A 21,865-nucleotide genomic window follows, 5' to 3' on the forward strand; every position below is an offset into this window, starting at 1 on the left:
CCAAAATATGCAAAGAACTCTTAAAACTCAACACTAAGAAAAGAGAAAAGCAAATCAAAAAATGGGAAAAAAAAAAAAAATTGAACAGACACTTTACCAAAGAAGATTTAAAGATGGCAAACAAGCTGGAATGTGACATACCAGAATTGAAACAGCATTTAAAAAGGGGATTTTAATAAGTTACAAGTTTACAGTTCTAAGGCTATAAAAATATCCGAACTAAGGCATCTAGGGAATGAAACTTTAATTCAAGGAAGGTCTATGTGTCAGGAACACCTCTGTCAGCTGGGTAGTCATGTGGCTGGCATGTGCTAGTTCCCTGCTTGGGCTCCATTGCTTTCAGCCTGTTCCTGTGGGGGTTCTCACTTTGCTCCTCCAGGGCTGGCTTCCATCTCTTAGCTTTCCTTGGCTCTCTCCAGGTTCTGGCTTGCTTAATATCTCAGAGCATCTACTGGGCTCCAAGCATCTCCAGACATCACTCACTTCTTCAAGTGTCAACACCTGTGTCAGCTCTGCTCTGAAGTTTCTAGTTGGCTCTCTGTCTGCTCTGAGGCTTCTGTCCTTTCTAACTCTCTCCAAAACTTTTTCAATTTTAAAGGATTCCAGCAGACTAATCAAGACCCACCTAGAATGATCGCAAAGATTATCTACTCAAGTTTCCAGCATACAGTGCTGAATTCGGATTAAAAGATGGCTGCATCCACAAGACTGACTCAGGATTAAAACATGGCTTTTCTGAGGTACACAATATCTCAAACGAGCAGAACATCCTCTATCATTAGGGAACTGCAAAGTACCACAAATCACCTATTAGAATGGCTAAAATCCAAGTCACAGACAACACCAAACACTAGCAAGATGTAGAGCGACAGGAACTCTCATTCATAGCCAGTGAGAATGCAAAATGCTACAGTCAGTTTGGAAGATAGTCTCACAATTTCTTTCAGGGGTAAACATAAGCCTTAACGTGATTATATCCAGAAATTGCAATACTTGGTATTTATCCAAATAAGTTAAAAACTTATGTTCACACAAAAATCTGCAATAAATGTTTATAGCACATTTATTCATAATTGCCACAAACTGGAAGCAACCAATATGTCCTTCAATAGGTGAACAGATAAACAAACCATGACACATCCATAAAATGGATCATTATTCAATGCAATAAAAAGAAATGAGCCATCAAATCACAAAAAGGCATGGAGGAACCTTAAATTCCTTAAACATATTGCTAAGTAAAAGAGGCCTCTCTAAAAAGGCTACATACTCTATGATTTCAACTGTGCTGGTCTGAAGGGATGTTATGTCCCCTAGAAAAGCCATGTTTTAGTCAAAATCCTGTTTCATAAAGGCAGAATAATCCCTATTCAATACTGTATGTCTGAAGCTGTAATTGGATCGTCCCCTGGAGATGTGATTTAATCAAGTGTGGTTGTTAAACTGGATTAGGTGACGACACGTCTCCACCCATTTGGGTGGGTCTTGAGAAGTTTCTGGAGTCCTATAAAAGAAGAAACATTTTGGAGAATGAGAGATTCGGGGAGAGCAGAGAATGCTGCAGCATCACAAAGCAGAGAGTCAGTGAGACAGTGACCTTTGGAGGTGAAGAAGGAAAACGTCTCCCGGGGAGCTTCATTGAACAGGAAGCCAGGAGAGAAAGCTAGCAGATGACGCTGTGTTCGCCATGTGCCCTTCCAGCTGAGAGAGGAACCCTGACAGTGTTCACCATGTGCCTTCTCATATGAGATAGAAACACTTCATTGGCCTTCTTGAACCAAGGTATCATTCCCTGGATGGATGCCTATGATTGGACATTTCTACAGACTTGTTTAATGGGGACATTTTCTCAGCCTTAGAACCGTAAACTAGCAACTTATTAAATTCCCCTTGTTAAAAGTCATTCCGTTTCTGGTATATTGCATTCCGGCAGTTAGCAAACTAGAACATCAACCATATGGCATTCTGGAAAAGGCAAAACTATATAAACAATAAAAAGATCAGTAGCTGTCTTCATGACAGAAAAAGATCATGGAGAGGGAGAGAGGGACAAATAGGTGAGGCATGGGAGATTTTTAAGGCAACGAAATTACTCTGTATGGTACTGTAATGGCACACCATGATATTATGTATTTGTCAAAACCCACAGAACTGTACATCACTAAGAGTGAATCCTAATGTAAAGTATGGACTTTAGTTACTAATAATGTATCAACAATCATTCATCAATTGTTTACAAATGAACAATGCTAATGCAAGATGTTAATAATGGGGGAAATGGTGTAGGGATAAAAGGAGATATGGCAATTCTCTGTAAACCTAAAATTGCCCTAAAAAAGGTCTGTTAACTTAGTAATAATAATAATAAAAGACTGATCATGGTAAAAATGTAAAGAATCCAAAAGCCTTATACACTACTGATGAGAATGTAAAACAGAGCAACCACTTTAGAAAACAGTCCGCAGTCTTTTTGAAAAAGTTAAATTGTATCATACGATGCGTACCCTACTACTCCTACGCGATTGACCAAAATAAACGAAAACATGTGTCCACACAAAAATTTGTACAACAATTTTCATCCCAGCTTTCTTTGCAATACTTCACAAGAGGAAACAACCCAAATTCCCATCAATGAGTGAATGGATAAAAAACTTGTGGTGTAGCTACCCAATGGACTACTACTCAGTAGTAAAAAGGAACTATCAAAATGCACACCATGGATAAATCTCAAAATAATTAGACTGAGTGAGAGAAGGCAAGGTGATGGACAAATTCCTCAAAAAACACAAACTACCAAAACTCAACCAAGATGAACAGATGACCTGCATACTCCTATAGCCACTGAGATACTGAATAAGTAATCAAAAAGCTCCCACGGTAAAAAAAAAAAAAGACAACCCCAGGCCCAGAAGGCTTCACTAGAGAATTTTACCTAGCATTTTAAAAAGAACAAGCATCAACTTTACATAATCTATTCAAGAAAACAGAAGTGGGAACACTTTTCAACTCATTGTATAAGACTAGTATCACCCTAACACCAAAACAAAGTAAATAAATAAAAACACTACAGATCAATATCTCTCAGGAGCTTTAGGCACAAAATCCCTCAACAAAATTCTAGCAATATGTACGAAGAGAGTATACACCATGTCTAAGTGAGAATTATTCCATGTATGCAAAGTTGGTTCAACATTCAGAAACAATCAACTGCATCTACCATATTAACAGTTAAAAAAGAAAACTATCTGACCTTACCCTTTAACACAGAAGAACATTTGACAAAAGCTAAGACCCATTTATGCTACAAATTCTTAGCAAACCAGGAAGAGAACAGAACATCCTTCACTTGATACAGAGCATCTGCAAAAACCCAAAGGTAACATCATATTTAATGGTGAAAAATGAATGGTTTCTCCCTATGACTGGGAACAAAGCAAAAGATGTTGTCCACTCCCACTTACTCTTGTCCAATACAGTTGTGAAGTGCTAACAACTGCAATAAGGCAAAAAAAATAAATAAATAAAATGCACAAAGAAAGGAAAGGAAGAATAAAACTGTCCCTACTTGATGGCCTATGTGGAAAATCCAAAGTAATCTACAAAACACAGACAAACAACAAACAAAACTCTCCTAGAACAAACAAATAAGTTCAGCAAGGCGGCAGTTTAAGATCAACACACAAAAGTTAATGACATTTCTATATGCATAAACCAAAATTAAAAAGACAATATCATTTCCACGTATTCCAAACAAATGAAATAGTTATAAACTTAACAAAACATGTCCAGGATCTGCAGGCTGGAAATTACAAAATGCTGATATATTTGGGGTGGGGTGGGAGGTAGAAGAGGAGGAGGAGGGGGGATGAAGAAGCCCTAAATAAATGAACATGCATACTGAGTTCATGGATTGGAATACTCAACAGAGTAAAGGTGTCAATTCTCCTCAAATTAATATACAGAGTTAACCTAATGCCTATCAAAATCTTCAGCAAGGCTTAGACAAGTGGACACAGACAAGATTATTCTAAAATTTACATGGAAAGGCACATGCCCTGAGATAGCTAAAACAATCTTGAGAAATAAGAATAAAGTGGAAGAAATGACAGTAAGGCTCACTACAAAGCTTAGAATACCTCCAGACAGTAGAGTACTGGCAAAGGGACAGAAACCTAGATCAATGGAATACAACAGAGAACCCAAAAATAGACCCACACAAATATGCCCAACTGATTCTGACAAAGGCAATTGGAGGAAGGCTTTATTGGCCTTTCAATAAATGGTGCTGGAGCAAGTGGACATCCATAGACCAAAAAATGAACCTCAACTTAAATCTCACGTCATTTATATAAAATACAAAATGGAGCACGGATAAACAAACAATGGTAAATCCACACAATGAAATTTTACTTTGCAGTAAAAAAGCAAACTACAGAAATATACATCTTGCATGCATCTTAAAATAATTATGCTGAGTGAAAGAAGGCAAACTAGATAGATCAATTTGTCAAAAACCACTACCAAGACTTGGTAGCAAACTACCAAGACTCAACCAAAATGAAATAGATGGACTGCATACTCTTATAGTCACTAAAGATACACAGAAGATCTTCACCATTTAGGGCTATGAAAAGAATTCTTAGATTTGACATCGAAAGCACAACCCAGAAAAAATAAAATTGACAAACTGTATCACCACAAAGTAAAAACTTTTACTTTTAAGAAAACTAAAAGGCAACCAAAGAATAACAAAGGACTAATATCTAGAATATATAAAGAACTCACAAAACCCAAAAGAAAAAAAAAAGTCCAACAAGCAGGCTCATTGAAAAAGATATACGGATGACAAATAAGCACATGAAAAGATGCTTAACATTATTAGCCATCAGGGAAATGCAAATTAAAAACCACAATGACATATCACTATACAACTATTTGGGTGACTTAAATTAAACATACTGACAGCACCAAATGCTGTCAAGAATGTGGAGAAACTGGGTCACTCATAAGTTGTTGGTGAGAGTGTAACAGCACAGCACAGCCACTATGAAAAAGATTTTGGCAGTTTATTAGAAAATTAACATATAACTATCATAAAACCTAGAAATTGCACCCTTGGGCATTTATTTGAGAGAAGCAGGAATTTATGTTCATGCAAAGCTCAGAATAAGAGCTCAGAACTGAGAACAGCCCCGAAAGCCTTCAATAGAGAGATGGTTAAACAAACTCCAGTTCATATATATTTGATCCATGTTATTCAGAGGTTCAATATTTATGAATTTGCTTACCGGCTAAAATTTATTTGTAATCTCCAAATCAGTATTTGTTGCTCTTTTGTGGTCATTCCACAAAAGATTTTTCTCCTCCACACATGTGGAGGAGAAAAATCTGAGTCACCTGCTGTGCACATTTCCAGATGGGGTCAAACAAGGCAAGGTTCTGCCTTCAGCTTTCAAACTACTGAGCTTTTTATAGTATATTTAGTGCCCGTTTTCTCATTTTTTGAGGGTTTTGTTGGTGATTTACTGTTTAAAAAGGCCCTTAAGCATAGTGCCAAAGCACAAGAAGGCTGGATGGGCCACAGGAGAAGATACACATGTGGGGTGAGCTTCATTCGGGCATCAGTTGCAGAGCTGCTGGCGTTAAAGCTCAGGCTGAGCGTCTTGTGAAATGGCTGCAAAGCACCTGGATGGACAGTGGTTCCAGCCTTTGCTCCACTGTTCCCACCAAGTACAATTCAGGACTGTTCCGAAACTGACCAAGAGGAATGAGGCAAAGGAACAGGAGAAAAAGAAGAAACAAAATCATCAAGAAAATGTTCCAAAAGCCAAACGAATAAAAAAGAATGAAGGGAAAAAACAGACTCTGCAATCAGGAAAAATTATGCAGCTTTGGAAGGACCATTAAAACCGCTTTGGCTCTGATGACAGTATGCAAGCTCTGACTTAAATGCTTATTTTTTTGAAATTGCATTGTTTCTGACTTTTTTAGAGCAAAATAATGTTAAGAAGCACTTCAGACTTTTGTACCATTCCTCTTATTTATGCCTCGGAATGCCACTGGTAATATAATTAACAGACATGCTGTATCCTTTTTACTTGGTTTTATACTGAGTTCTCTTATAATCACAAGTATGTACAATAACACCCACTGGACACCACAACATTTGTACAATATGAACAATGCCATATTCGTAGAGATGATTTGTTGAGAAGAATAAAATGATGATTCAAAGTTTGAAGTAGAAGTGTCAAACATTTTAGTACCTTGAAACCAATTTATTATTGCTCGTGACTAAGTCCAAACATGAAATAGTTTAAATGTCTCAGACAGTTTACTGATTATACAAATATCACTTTCACTTTTTATCCCATTCTTTGAGTCATGTGGTGGTGATTCACACTGATGAAAGAAATTCAAGGTGAAAACTAAAATCTTAATTTCTTTAAAGGAACTCTTATAAGCAATAGTTAAGGCATAATCCATAAGCAGTAAAAGAAAAGGCTGAAAGACTTAAAGTTTGGAAAAATTTTCTTGGGCATAGTAGTAATTGGGTTAAAATAGATAAATGAGAATGTGTTATAATTAGAAGTAAAGAGTTAAACTATAAATTTCTTTACTATTAAATATGACTTTTATAAATGCATAGTCCAATAATTTCATTCACTATCAATCTTTAAGAGCTTGTTTATTTACTCCCCACCTCTGATATAAATTTTAAGTTAAAACAATCTTCCAACAGCATTAATTTAAAAATTAAGTTATATGTTTGAATAAATTTGAGATGTGTTTATAAAGAGGAACAAAAAATTAAAAGATGCCAAACTTGGCAGGCTCTGAATTCAGCAATGTTTAAACACACACACACAAATTTAATCCTATTTTGTCCAAGTACTTTAAGCTGCATTTAAGTATGAATTCTAGTTTTACTATGAATTTTAATGATTTCAAGAAGACAAACATTTTATTTATTTATTTCCCTTTTTTTTAATTATGTGAATATAAAATGTCACTACACATCAATTCTCGGCCTTTTGGCTAAGCTCAAGTGTAGCATCTGTTCTTATCAGTTTAAAATGCCACTATACATACTTTTTCCCTTCTAGTAACTGGGCACAAATTCTGCTTGACCTCTAATCTGCCCTGGTTAGCTTCAAAGCTCTAAGGACAGTGTTTTGAGCCCTAACCCACTGGCTAAAAATAGAAGGTACAGGGTAATTCAAAGGATGGGGGAAGGGTTACTTTATGATTTCATTGTGGGTTTTGTCACTTTCAAACCTAAATGTAAAAAAAGAAACATGCTAGCTCTTCAGAGGTTAGGAAAACAACGTGTTGAAGTACTAAATCTTCTATTCCAAAGGACATTTCCCATTTTGAAAAGGTATTGGAAGGTGTACCACTTGTCGGCATGCTTGCAAGCGTGCTGACAAACAAGTGAGGAAGGAAGTTTTAAAACTAGTCTCCCAAATTCCACCAGATAATAACTTTGATAATTTATTTAAAAACAAGGAAATTTTTAACTGCAGAGTGGTACTGTGCTGGGACTAAGACATAGCACCTGCCCTTAAGAACCTCACAGTAGTAAATCAGGTACAGACGGCTCCAGGTGCACTGATGCCAACAAATTCAGCCACACAGGACTGAGCATAGTGTCAATATGGTTACATCTGAAAGACAAGTGGGAGTCAGCAGATGAACAGGAGGGAGGGCATTCCGCCATTCCTGTCACAAAAGTGCAAAGGAAATTATGGTACTTTCAAAAAACAAAAGAACATGACAGGCCTGAAATTCAGACAGCATTGAGAGGAATTAGAGAAGAGGTCGGCAAGGGAAGCAAAGGCTGAGCCACGCCCTCTGTTAAACCCGGAAGTAGTGTAACCTGTCCCAGGTCACACAGCTGGCAAGTGGCAGAGTCAACAATGAGATCTGCCTCTCTGCAAAGTCCAAGCTCACACTGCCTCCCGATAATAGCCAGAGAAATCAACCTGGCAGAACCCCCTCTTCCATATTTAGAGAGGGCCTCCGAACAAGATCAACTTCTTAAACTTAGAGGAAGTCCACGATGAACCAGCACAGTGCCTAATCCTGAACTTGATCATTAAAACAGGTAGTTCACTAAGTGGGATCCTTGGACCTTTGCCCCCAAACCACCTCAGCGCTCAGTAAAATGTAGATTCTTGGGCCTGCACCCAAACAAATGAATCACATTCTCAGACTGGGCCTGGGAATGTGCATTTTTTAGTGATGCACACCACCTTTGAAGGCCACTGATTTAAATGACTGTTGAACAAAGCCAAGTGGATGACCAGACTTGAAGAGGGGTATCAAGAAACTGAACAGCCAAACCAACTTTTAAAAAGAACAAAACTAGAGAATTTACAATGCCTCCTTTAGTCTTACGAAAGACCTATAGTAACCAAGACAGCGTGGTACTGATAAAATGATAGATGTATAAATCAGTGGATAGACCTGAGAATCTAAAAACAGACACACAGACAGGCAACTGATTTTCAACAAAGGTGCCAAAGCAATTCAGTAGGGAAAGGAAAGTCTTCAACAGCTGAGTGTCCATACACAAATAATGAATACTGACTCCTAGCTCACACCATACACACAAAATTAACTGAGAATGTATTATAGACCTAAATACAACAGCTAAAACAATTACCATTCGCAGGAAAACATAGGAGTAAATCTTTGTGACCTTAAGGTAGGCAAGAACTCTTTTAAGATACAAAAGCAAGCAACCATAAATGAAAATTGAACATTAAAATATTAAACATTTATTCCTCAAAACACAAGTTTTGGGCAGGCCACACTGGCTTAGCATTGGCTCAGAGTTCTCGCCTGCCATGCCAGAGACACAGGTTTGGTTCCTGGTGACTGCCCATGCAAAAAAAAAAAACCACACACATAAGTTTTAAAAAATGTCTAAAAACATTGTAAAGGCTATTTTTAAAAAAAATGAAAAGACAAGCATACACTGGGAAAAAAATATTAGCAATTCATGTATCTGATAAAAGACTCATATCTAGAATATATAAATAACTCTCAAAAGTTAAGAAGAAAACTCAATAAAAATTAGATGAAAGATATGAATAGACAGTTCAGCAAAGGAGATCAATAAATGCCCAAGAAGCACATGAAAAGATGCCCAACATCATTAGCCATTAAGAAAATGCAAATAAAGTCATTCTGAAATACCTCCACACACTAGAATGGCTAAAATGATTGACCCCACCAAATGTCAGCAAGGGTGTAGAGTAAATGGAACTCTCACCCACTGCAAGTGATTGTTTGGCAGCTTATTATGACGTTAAAATATCACCTTATCATACAACCCATTAACTCTACTCCTATGAAAATTGAAAACATTTGTTCACTAAAAGACTTTTGCTTGAATATTCACAGACATTTTAATCATAGTAGCCAAAATCTTGAAATAAACGAACTGTTTCTCAACAGGCAAATGAGTCAAATTATAGCATATCCATGTAATGGATCGTTACTCAGCAACAAAAAGAAACAAACTACTACACATTGGATGTATTTCAAAAGAATTATGCAAAGTGAAACAAATCAAGCACAAAAGACTACATACAGTATAATTCCATATATGTGAAATTCTAGAAAAGACAGAACTAATCCAGCACCTACTCCACCCAGCCCCCCATGACCTCCTGGGGGAGCCACCTCACCCAGCAGTTGGGGTGTGTGGGCAGGCAGGCAGGCGGGCAGGGGGCAGGCAGGCAGGCATTCCTCCCACCCCCACCGAGGCAGCAGCAAGCCAAGTGTAAAGATTCGGTAACCTGCTCCAGGTCACTCAGGGTGGAGCTGGCATCATATATAAGGCAACTGCACGGCTAGTCTCCACACAGAGATGGCAGCCAGGCTCCTCATGCAAGGCAACAGGAATGACCACTTATCAGGAGAGTGCGTGCCCACTTGCTGACTTTTTCCAGTAGTGTTCGCGGATCTGAATCCAGCCACTCCTGCCTGCCACTTTTTTTTTTTTTTTTTGCCTGCCACTTTTAAGGAAACGGCACATTTATCAGAGAGGTAGTAGGGGTGAGAGCGGCACCAAACGGTACAGCAATGTTTTGACTCCTGTGAAATTGACTAGGTTACATGGAGCAGACCTAACACCGCACTAGCACCGCTCTATTACAGAAGCTGATCAGCCCACAGGTGTATGCAGACAGGCAACCAACCTCCCTCCTCTGTCATACACAACCCTGACACCTACCTTGAACCTGCCCCTGTAATTATTTGCTTATGCCTGTCTCTCTAACAAGAAAATCTTGGAAACTGATGACTATGTCTTACTCATAAACTTCCTAAAGCCCACCTGTATGTTCAATAAATGAATTGCACAAATGATGTACACTGATAGAAAACAGGAAGCATAACTTAAAACAGTATAGTATGTAAATTTATTCATATCTGAGTATAGGATGGAAAGTTTGAGAAGCTTCATTTAAATCGCTAGGATACAAACCAATTGACAGAAAGGGAATGGGGAATCAAAGTATAAAGGTCACATGGAAATAAGGAATTCTATAAGTAATTTGTTAATTATCCATTATTAAAAATTGAATACAATAACCTAAAAAAGAACAACAAAGTGAGAGGGTTAAAAGTTCCAGATTTTAAAGCATATTATAAAGCCAGTGGTCAAAAAAGCATGGTACTGGCACAAAGATAGGACTGAAATAATGAAAAAGAATCAAGAGTGCGGAAACAGACCACCAAATGTATGGTCAACTCATCTTCAAAAAGGCCTCCAAATCCACTGAACTGGGACAAAACAGCCTTTTTAACACATTGGCATGGGAGAACTGGATATCAATAGCCAAAAGAATGATAAAGGGCCCTTACCTTACACCCTATACAAAAATTAACTCAGAGTGGATCAAAGACCTAAATATAAGAGCCAGTACCACAAAACTCCTAAAAGAAAATAAAGGGAAACATTTACAAGACCTGTAATAGGAGACAGCTGCTTAAGCTTTACACCCTCAGCACAAGCCACAAAAGAGAAAACAGATAAACCGGAATGCCTAAAAATCAAATGGTTCTGCACCTCAAAAGACTCTGTCAAAAAGGTGAAGAGGCAGCCAACTCAATGGGAGAAAATATTTGGAAATCACACATTAGATAAAGGTTTGATATCCTGTACACATAAATAAATCATACAACTCAACAACAGAAATAAACAACCCAATTATAAAATGGGCTAAAGCTATGAGAGACATTTTTCTGAAGAGCAAATACAGATGACTAAAAAGCACTCAAAGAGATGCTCATTCTCATTAGCTACAAGGGAAATGTAGATCGAGACTACAACGAGATTTTGTCTCACACCTACAAAAACGGCTGCTATTAAACAGGAAACTACAAATGTTAGAGAGGATATGGAGAAACCGGGACACTTATGCACTGCTGGTGGGAACGTATAATGGTATAGCTGCTACGGAAAGCAGTTTAGCAGTTCCTTAGTAAACTAAACATCGAGTTGGCCTATGACCCAGCAATAGCACTATTTGGTATATACCCAGAGGAGCTGAAAGCAGTGACATAAACAGACATTTGCACACCAATCTTCATAGCAGCATTATTCACAATTGCCAAAATATGGAAACAATCCAACTGTCCATCAACAGACGAGTGGATAAACAAAATGTGGTATATACATACTATAGAATATTATGCCAGCAGTAAGATGAAATGAGGTCCTGAAGCATATGACAACAGGGATGAACTTTGAGGACATAATGCTGAGTGAAGTAAGCCAGACACAAAAGGACAGATACTTTATGATTTCACTTTTATGACCTTGGTAAAGGTAAACTGAGAAGCTTATAATATATAATATGGGGACATAGAGATACACAGAAGGCAGAGATGGGTGAATGGTCAGCTAATTCCCTTAAATTTAAATTTCCTTAAATTTAAGGGAATAGGTAGAAGTGAAAGGCGTCACTGGTGGGTCTCTAAATAACACTGCCATACTGAAGGTGACTATGACTGAACGGGGCTGTAGAGAGCCGTGTGTCCCACCAATTAACACTACGAGTAAAAATAAGTTCTTCCATGAACTACTTCAAAGGCATGAATCTTGTACAAAGTGTAAATATTATCAGGGTATGGGGGGAAACTACTATTGCATGCTATGGTCTGTGTTTAACAGGAACACATCAACAGTACCCATAGCAAGAGCAGGGGTAAGAGGGGAAGACAAGTATTAAGGGAAAGGGCTGGATTTTCTATTTGGTAAGGATGTGTTTATTGGTTATTTTTCTCTTGGGAGCAATGAAAATTGTCTAAAATTGAGAGTGGTGTTGACTATACTACTAAATGAGGATAATATGAGACACGGATTGTTTCCTTTGGACGGAGGTGGCTGAAGGATACACTGACTGAGGAGCAAAATGGCAAACTGTGTTGTATACATATGATCAAATATTGTGCCAGCATGCAACAAGGTGAATGAACCTGGGGGACATTACATGATACAAAATAAGCCAGAAACAAAAGAGCAAATATTGTATGGTCACATTTAGAAAATGATTATAAGAAAACTGGGGCCTAAATTGTAAGCTCTGATAGTAGTCACATTTAGTCCTAATAAGTTAATAGCTTAACTTATTTCTAGATTTTGAGGAACTATGCTATATATCCTTAACCTGGTATTTCCTTGGAACTTTGGTGTGCCAGTTTGAAGCTATTATGTACTCCAGGAAAGTCATGTTCTTTAATCCTCATTCAATATTGCTGGGTGGAATCTTTTTTACTGTTTCCAGGGAGATATGACTCACCCAACTGTGGGTGCTAACTTCATTAGATGGTTCCCATGGAGATATATCTCCACCCATTCAAGGTGGGGTTGGTAACTGAAGCCCTTTAAGAGGGAACCATTTTGGAAAAAGCTTGAAAGCAACCAGAACCAACAGAGCCAACCGAACCGACAGGCCCTGGGGAAGCTGATGAAAAAGCCTGGAGAAAGAGCTAGTAGACGTTGCTGTGCGATTTTCCAGCTGAGAGAGAAACCCCAAACATCATTTGCCCTTCATTTGGAGTTAAGGTATCTTACCCTTGATTTGGACATTTTCATGGTCTTAGAACCATAAACTTGCAACTTAATAAATTACCCTTGTTAAAAGTTGCTCCAGTTCTGGTATATCATATTCTGGCAGCTTTCACACTAGAACATTTGGGTTCACGTGTGACACCTAAGACTCAGAGTAGGAGTTCTGCAGGTCTGAAAATCAGCATTGTCACATACAATAATTATCAAAGTAACTGAAAATAAGATCAGACTTCAATTAGGGATAAGAATGAAGCCAAATGCGTCAGGACCAACGTAAAATAGAATACAGGGTAAGAAAGATATTGTCTATATTTTAGAACTTCACCTACCCAATGAGACCAAAGGAAAGGAGCTTTATTTTGTCCAAAACCTAAATTTTCTGTAGCATATAATCTAACTCAACCACTCTGGATAGATCATTTAAACACTCCAAACACATGGAGCCCAGAACGGGAATGTGGGCTTGTAATCCTGCATAGCTTAATATAGTGTCAAGATACATCTCAGAGTATGTTAAGTAGGTAATTAAAAAGTATTGGCAAAGTCCCTTAAGGGATGGGAGACAAAAATACAGAACTATTCCATAGGGAAACCCCTGAAAGTGTCTCAAACATTAGGGACTCCCAAGGCAGTAGGCAAGCTCTTGATCTTGAGGCTTGCTCTTGTGAAGCTTATTTACATATGGGAGAATCAAAGCCTACCTATAGTTATGCCTAAGAGTTACTTCCAGAGGACCTCTTCTGCTGCTCAGATGTGGCCTCTAAGCCCAACTCTGCAAGTAAAATCATCACCCTCCCCGCTATGTGGGACATGACATCCAGAGGTGAAAGTCTCCCTGGCAACATGGAGTATGACCTCCAGGGTTGAGTCTGGCGATGGTACCACAGGATCGACAGTGCCTGCCTGACCAAATGGAGAGAAAGAATTGTAACAAAATAAGGTATCAATGGCTAAGAGATCAAATAGAGTCAAGAGGTTATTCTGGAGGCTACTCTTTTACAAGCTTCAGCTAGATATTGCTATTTACCATGGTGTGCTAAACCCCAACCAAAACCATTCCTGTTGGTTGAGGTCTCCTTGTCCCCCACTCCCTTGGACACTTAGATACTCCTGCCTACAGTGTCTAGCCTATCCTGGCACCCACTGGTAACCTGTAGCTCAAGTGTACGTCTGCAGGCCTGTTCACCCCTTCAAGACTGGAGCCTCTTGGAGAGCCAGACCTGTGTCTTTACCTTTTTAGAGCCAGCGTGGTACATAGCAGCCACTGAAAAGAAACTGATGAATTAAATTCCTGGGTCTAGCCTGGTGACCAGATTAGAGCTGAGATGTGATGACCAGAAAAGGGCTCAGATGGTCTGTGTTTAAAACAAAAGACAAGGTAGTGTTCTGAGGACTTAATTTCAAGAAACCAGCATGAACTTCTAAGATAAACATGAGGATGACCCTGAACCAACCAACCCTCAGTATATGTGCCACTTTGAAACTATTATGTACCCCAGAAAAACCATGTTTTAATCCTATCCAATCTTGTGGGGCCAGACCTATTGTTTAGGGCAGGAAACCTGGATTTTTTCCACAAAGACCTGACATACCCAGTTGTGGGTATGCCCTTTTGATAGATGGAGATATGACTTCACCCATTCAAGACGGTTCTTGATTAGTTTACTAGAGTCCATTAAAGGGGGAAACATTTTGGAAGAACCTCAGATGAAAATGCTTGGAGAACAGTTACTTTGGAGCTGACAGAGACACAGATGTTTGCAGACGCATGGAGTGCCTGCAGACAGCAGATGCCTAGACATGGGCAGAACCCAGCAGATGTCGCCAGGTGTCTTCCCATGAGGTGCTAAGCAAGCCAGAACCAGAGTTGTGACCCAGAGAAACTATGTGAAGGTCCACAGATGCTTAAAGAAGAAACCATTGGCATCAGAAGGTGGAAGCAACATAACCAGGAAGAAGAACTGGCAGATGTCAGCCACGTGCCTCCCCATGTGACAGACACAGGTCTTTCTTGAGTCCAGGTTATCTTCCTCTGGATGCCTGGCCTTAGAAATGTGCAAATGTAACCTAATGAGTTCCCTTTATAAAAGCCATTCCATTTATGGTATATTGCACTCCGGCAACTTTAGCAAACTAAAACAGCACGTAACAACTTGCAGTTGAGGGGAGATCTGCTGAGCACTCGCCACCTCTTGCGCACGATGCAGACAGCACACAGTGCCACCCATGCACATCTGTAGTGAGTGCGGTGAGTGCAAGCCCCCCAAGAAGGGAGATCTTCAGACAAAGCATCTATCCTCAGAGGGTGCGCCGAGTGGTGCGCGCAGGGAGCTACACAAAGCAGGGGCAGATCCCAACAGCTTCCCCTTGTGTTTGAGTCCAGAAGACACAGAACTGACCCCTAACAAGCTCACATTCCCCAACTCACCACCCAGGCAGTTTCCTAGAGCATTTCTCACCATTAAAATAAGAAGGAGAGGGCAATGGTTATAACAGCTAATTAGCTGACAAAATGAATTCTAAAGTACGATTTGTTACTGTATTACAACTATTGCAATTACCAGGCATATGTAAGCCAACCTTTTATCTTCAGTTGTACATAGGCTCTGAGGAGAAGCGCCCTGTGCATAGTTTCTTATCTTAAGGGCACCTCCCAAAAGATACCCTGAGGGTAGGAGGGGGCAGTTAGGCAGGAAGGGTCCCTTCTGCAGACAACTGTGGCTTTATCACCAGTTCCTTTGCAGACCCCTCTCAGGTCTTTCTGCCCACCACCTTCATCCCTGCAACCTCCCCCTGCTAGCCTCTTTGCTCCCCTAATTCCTCCTACAGATACCCAAATTTTTATCTCATAAGTTTTCAAACATTTATTTTTCAGATCCTGATTAAGCACACTTTCAGGCCTCCTCTGATATCTGGAATGCTTCCTTCTGTGCTGACAAGGTCTGGGGGCACTCATTCTGCACTGAGTCGGCAACACATCAACACACCGCTTTGGTGGCTCTTAGCCCATATGTTAAGGCACATAAGCCGGTAAAACAAAATGAGGTGATGCAGAAAGAACCTGAAGGAACAGAACCATGACACTGAGAGCAAAACCCCTTCGCCCACAAGCAGACGGCATCCACTACATGTTCTCACTGCCAATGTCTTTTGCACAACACTGAGCTTGGTGCTGCTGTAAGCAATGCAAGTGTCCACATCTCTACATTGTTATTTGGCATCTTGCAGAACCACATGTCTAGTGCTGAATTCTGAAGGTTAGCTCTGCCTCTGCTAACCCTGGCAGCATTCCATTTCATTCTGTTTGTTGATTGACAATCACTCTAATAATGCTGCTAGTATAAAGACGTTTACAGAAATGTGCCTTTGTGATCTATAAGTACAACCTGTGACATATCTTTCAGGAGTGAACACATGAGAAAAATTGTTTTCCTATTGAAACCAGCATAGATAGATCCTGGAATGAAAAGCAAAATTTACATACATTCCTAAAATAAGATACAACACCTTAAAGAAATTTCTCTCTTTGGAGTATGCCCTTAGGCTTTCAAGGAACTGTTTAGTGAAGAACATGAAAGTATTAAATGTTGATTCAAGAGACAAGAGTCCCATGCACAGTTTCTTCTGATGAAAGGGGTGGGAACATGTAAACAGAGACACAGGCCAAAGGAAATTACATAGAGATAGGAAAATAAAACAGAAGACTTCCATGTGAGGATAACAGCAAACTAACATTGTAAAAGGCCTACCAACTCTATTAAGCAAGTTTATGCCCATTTTATTGCTGAGAAAAGTCCACAATTAAATAATTTGTCCAAAGACACACACAAATTAGTAAAAGATAAGATAAGCCGCAAAGAAAAGTAGGCTTTATCTGCAAAGCCTTGGCCTCTTCTATTCACAGGCACCAGACCCAGGCAGGAACCAGCCAGGCAGAAAAGTGCTCAATCAGGCTCCAGGTCACAGAACTGTGGCCAGAAGCAGGTGACAACCCTGAGCTTTTTTCTACCACAAGGACAAAGTGCTGAGTTTGCTGACCAACTTCATACTGGCCTCCACGTTGGGTACAGTTAACTCACTCTTACCTAGGGGTGTGTCAGTAGCAGAAAAGCAAAGACAGAAGCAGCAGAAGGCCTCACAAACCAATGCCACTTGCTTGCCAATATGGTTTAAAGCTGCCCCTACTGACTTTAGCAATGCCTGGGCAAATAAAACCTGGTTCACCTGTTTTGTTTGTATGGCAGCTAATAACAGGGGAGGGGTGAAGAGTGATTAAAATTTGTGTTATCATTCTACATTGTTATTCACTCATTTTACACAGTGAAACTAATATGAGGAATACTACATTAAACTACTTAAGAATTCCATCAATAATTAATTACATATATGAGAAGGCAGGAGTTATATACAGCACATAGACAGCTATAGAAGCAAAAGTGATAACCTAATCTCTCAGAGCTAAGTTGTATATATGTTATTACAATAAAAAGTTTTTAAAAAAACAACTACTAATACACGAGTTAGAACAGGGCTGTTAGTGCCCACATGAAGTCATCAGCCACTGCTGCATCTACATTCTCAATGTGACATTCTGACAACAAATGAATAATAATACACAGAGCATACTGCCTCCTTCCAAAAGTGCTGGAAACACAAAACTTAGATTTTTAGTACGATAGGGTATCTGTTAATACCACTTACAAGCAAATTTTAAATATTAATATGTCTACATTAAATTAAGTGTTTTGGACTCTGTCAGAAATAAAAAATGGTTTTCATACACAAGAAAGTAAACCAGAGCCTACAGTAAACAGGTTTTAGGCCCACCCAGCTGCAGCAAGAAAATTCCATGTTCATTAAGTTTTGTTAATGGATAGAGGTGATGCTAACACAACATTGTAAATGGTACCGGCCCCGCTGAATTGTATGTTTGGAAGGGGTTAAGACGGGAAAGTTTAAGTTGTATGTATGTTTTCACAACTTAAAAAAAAAGCCTAAAGAGAGAATCAAGAGCCATTGATTGTATACTTTGGATGGATTGCATGCTATGTGAATAAATCTGTTAAAAGTGAGAGAGAATGGCACTTAAATGTAATACATGATACTGGGCTGGATCTAATAACGGAGGGAAAAATGTCCAAAAGACATTAATGGGACAACCAAAAAAAATTGGAACACAGATTCTAAGCTTTAATCAATGTTAAATTTCTTGAACTTGATAACTGTGCTTATGAGGTTATATAAGTGAATATCCTTGTTCTTAGGAAACACACATGGAAGTATCAAGCGATTAAGGAACATGATGCATACAACCTATTCTTAAATGTTTAGAAAATAGATGATAGAGAGACTAATATAACAAATATAGCAAATGTCAGAAGTTGGTAAATATGGTTTTATCTGGGTAGGGAGTATGAAAGCAACTAAAAGCGGGGGGGGGGGGGGGGGGGTCACTGCCCAGTACCCTGAAATGATCAATTCCTGAGACACTGGGATTTCAAAGAGAGAAAGAATTTATGCTAAGTGTGAAGCAGGAGATCAGAAGCCTACTGACCTAAAAATTTGTCTCTCTGCACTCCAGTAGCTCTGGTAATTTTACAGGATCAAAGATGGGCAGGTTTCAGGATAATGAGCACAATGCTCTAGATGATATAATTGAGGGAATCTAACTCTTCAGCGTGTGCAAATTCATTACATGCTTATTAGTAAGATCGTTTAGGAATTGATATGGATTAGTTCTGGGCTGACTCCAGTTCCTTCATTAATTAACAATAGGGACTATCTATGGTGATAAGACTCTAAAGTTGAAAAACAGAATTAGGGGACATAAACAAGGGCCAGTCACAAGGTCTTTAAATCACGAGTTAAAGGCTATGTAGTTAGTTATTCAATGATTATCAAAGATCAAGGCTGCTGGGCCACCTTTCGGGAATTTCAGGTATTTTCCTCTGGCTATTCTAATATACTAGAAAGTAAAAAATAAATATCTATATAATGATTCAGTAATTATAATCATTTGTAAATCCTAACTCCTTGGCTACAGGTGTACTGGGGTTCTCTGTATTGGTTTTGTATTACTTTTGCAGCTGTCTTGAAGTTTGAAATGATTTCAAAATAAAAAAGATTTTAAAAACCTAATATTCATTAGCATACAGGTGCTGCATAGAAATTAAATACCATACAACTAAGTTCTTTAAGTCTAAAATCTTAAAACCGACAATACTATTAAGAATGCTGTGCATAAAATACCATCAGTCTAAAGAAAAATAAGGTAAAGATTGCCAAACTTAAGTAGTAGTATTTATTTTTAAATAAAGAACTGGTTAATTTTATAGCATTTTACACTTTATAAAGACTAAACCTCACAACTTCTCAATCCTACTTCACAATTATCCAGAGAGAAAGGGAGGAAAACATTATTCTATTTTCAAAGAAGATGCTCAGCAGGGTGCACTGACTGAGAATTAGAACGGTGAACAATGGTGTACACATATGATCGAATGTTGTACTGCTACAAAGAGGAGGGAGGTTGTGAGGCATGCAATGTTGTGAATGAACCTGTGGGACATCTGGTGAGGCAAAATAAAAACAAAAGAGCAAATATTGTACAGTCTCATTTAGAAAATACTTACAAGAAAAATGGGGCTTAGATTGTAAGCTCTTATAGCAGTCACACAGTCCAGAGTGGTAATTATTATTTCTGGACTTTGAGAGGCTGGGTTATATATGTATAACCTGATATTTAGAGATAAGAACAAAGCTGATCAGGTTGGGATTAAGGTAATTAAGAATAAAAGGGTAAGGAAGACATTGTCTGTATTTTAAAACTTGACCTAAACTATGAGACCAAAGAAAGAAAGGTTTATTTTTTTCCAGAACCTAAATTTTGTAGCACATCATCTAACTCAACTTTCTAGATAGATCATTTAAACAACCCAAACAAAGGAAGCCCAGAATAAGAATGAAGGCCTTTAATCCTGTAAAGCTTAATACAATCCTGGATACATCCCAGAGTATATTAAGCAGAGAACCAAAAAGTACTGGCAAAGTCCCTTGAGGGATGGAAGTAAAAATATGGAACTATTAAACTTTGCCACCAGGGAAATTCCCAATATATGTCAAACATTGCAGAAACCCAAATCAATCAATAGACCAAGCCCTTGATCTTGAAGCTTGCTCTTGTGAAGCTTATTTATGTAGCGGAGGAGCTTAGCCTTCCTATAGGTGTGCCTAAGATTACTTCTGGAAGACCTCTTTTGTTGCTCAGATGTGGCCTCACTCTCTCTAAGCCCAATAAGTGAAATCAGTGCCCTCCCCGCTCTATGGGACATGACATCCAGTGGTGAAAGTCCCCCTGGCAGTGTGGGAGAGGACTCCCAGGGATGAGCCTAGCCCTGGCACCGTAGGATCGACAATGTCACCCCGAACAAAAGGGGGAAAAGAAGTGTAACAAAAAGCATCAGTGGCTGACAGATACTTTTTTCAAATAGAGTCAAGAAGCTACTCTGGATGTCACTCTTACACATGCTTCAGTTAGACACTGCTATCATAACTTACCAAATCAAAACCAAAACCATCCCTGTCAATCCTAAAGAACACCTAGGGCATTATGTAAGATTCTACAAAGATTCCATCCACTAGGGGAACTATCCAAAACCTGCAGCCTCCAGATGGGTCCCTGGACCAGAAAGGTCCTGAAATGCAGAGAGGCCAGCCTTCCAGAACATCAACTAGTTCCATCCCCATCCCATATTATCGACAGCCCCTTCCAACATGAAAAGTTATAATGGGCATAGCCCAAATACCCCTAAAGCGTGGGGGAAAGAGCAAAGGTGATGGTGGAGTTATACAGAGAAGATAGGGTTTAACAAATGAGAATAAGTGCTGAATCATTATACTGATATTTCCTTTAGCCTTCAGTATCTTAGGGCAGCTAGAAATAATAAACTAAAATTGCAGAATTATAACCCATACCAAACTCTGAAATCTATCCTACAATTAATTGTTGTGATGTACTTTGAAATTATTGCTTTTATGTATAAATGTCATTCAATGAGAAGGAGGACTGTAACAGAGAAGACGGCATTTAGCAAATTAGGTGTGACTGCTGGGTCATTCTACTGACATTTCAGTTGGTCTCTGGTGTCTTGGAGCATCTAAAGGAGAAAACAAACTGTGGAACTGTCACTGTAACTCATGCCAAACTTTGGAATCTGTTCTGTAACTACTTGTTAAAATGTACTTGGAATTTTATTGCTGTTTTGTATATATGTTTTATTTCACAGTAAAAAAAAAGTTTAAAAAAAAAAAAAAAAAACCTCCACATCAGACAACAAAGAAAAGCAATCCCCAAGAGCCAGGCTACCAACAAGGTGAGCCCTAGCAGATTCGAGACTCCAGAAAAAGCAAGACAATAATAGTCTGTAGGACAGAATACCATAAAGGAGAGTGCTACAGAGTATCCCCTTGAAGTATTTATGAAGTACTGATCAGCACATTGTAGACGTAGCTCTCTGAAGCCAGGGAAAGAATTATTCAAAAGAATTAGAGAAAACAGTGCCTGGCACAGGGTCAGGAATAGTGCCTGTTCCAAACACTTAAACAGGGAAAATAAATAAATAAATAAAATCCCTGCAACATTACCTAGACTATTCAGGAAGGTCTTGCCTAGCAGTGGGAAAAACTGGCCCTAGACTGAGCACCGCTCCAGACCCACCTAAAAAATCTTAAAAGCTAGACTCAAAAAGATCAAATTGTCTCCATGAACCTTCACTG

At 38.9% G+C, this 21,865-nt stretch overlaps 1 protein-coding gene and 1 pseudogene across 3 annotated transcripts in view; one reads left to right on the forward strand and one right to left on the reverse strand.

Annotated features, from left to right (window-relative positions):
• Nucleotides 1-21,865, reverse strand: part of TMEM131 (transmembrane protein 131) — a 249,430-nt gene that overhangs the window by 206,435 nt on the left and 21,130 nt on the right. The window contains exon 1 of one of the 3 annotated variants that reach the window (XM_077133818.1): nucleotides 12,687-18,446. The exons of 1 other annotated variant lie outside the window; for it this stretch is intronic. In XM_077133818.1, the coding sequence (XP_076989933.1) occupies nucleotides 12,687-12,765 (79 nt within the window). In that variant the 5' untranslated portion in view covers nucleotides 12,766-18,446. Of the gene's footprint in view, nucleotides 1-12,686; nucleotides 18,447-21,865 lie in introns of those variants that run through there. One more of the 3 variants, XM_077133817.1, reaches the window with a different exon arrangement.
• Nucleotides 7,019-7,192, forward strand: LOC143661833 (U2 spliceosomal RNA; annotated as a pseudogene).

The sequence above is a fragment of the Tamandua tetradactyla genome, chromosome 17 (genome assembly GCF_023851605.1).
Source record: "Tamandua tetradactyla isolate mTamTet1 chromosome 17, mTamTet1.pri, whole genome shotgun sequence".
In the NCBI taxonomy this organism is placed as follows: Eukaryota; Metazoa; Chordata; class Mammalia; order Pilosa; family Myrmecophagidae; genus Tamandua; species Tamandua tetradactyla.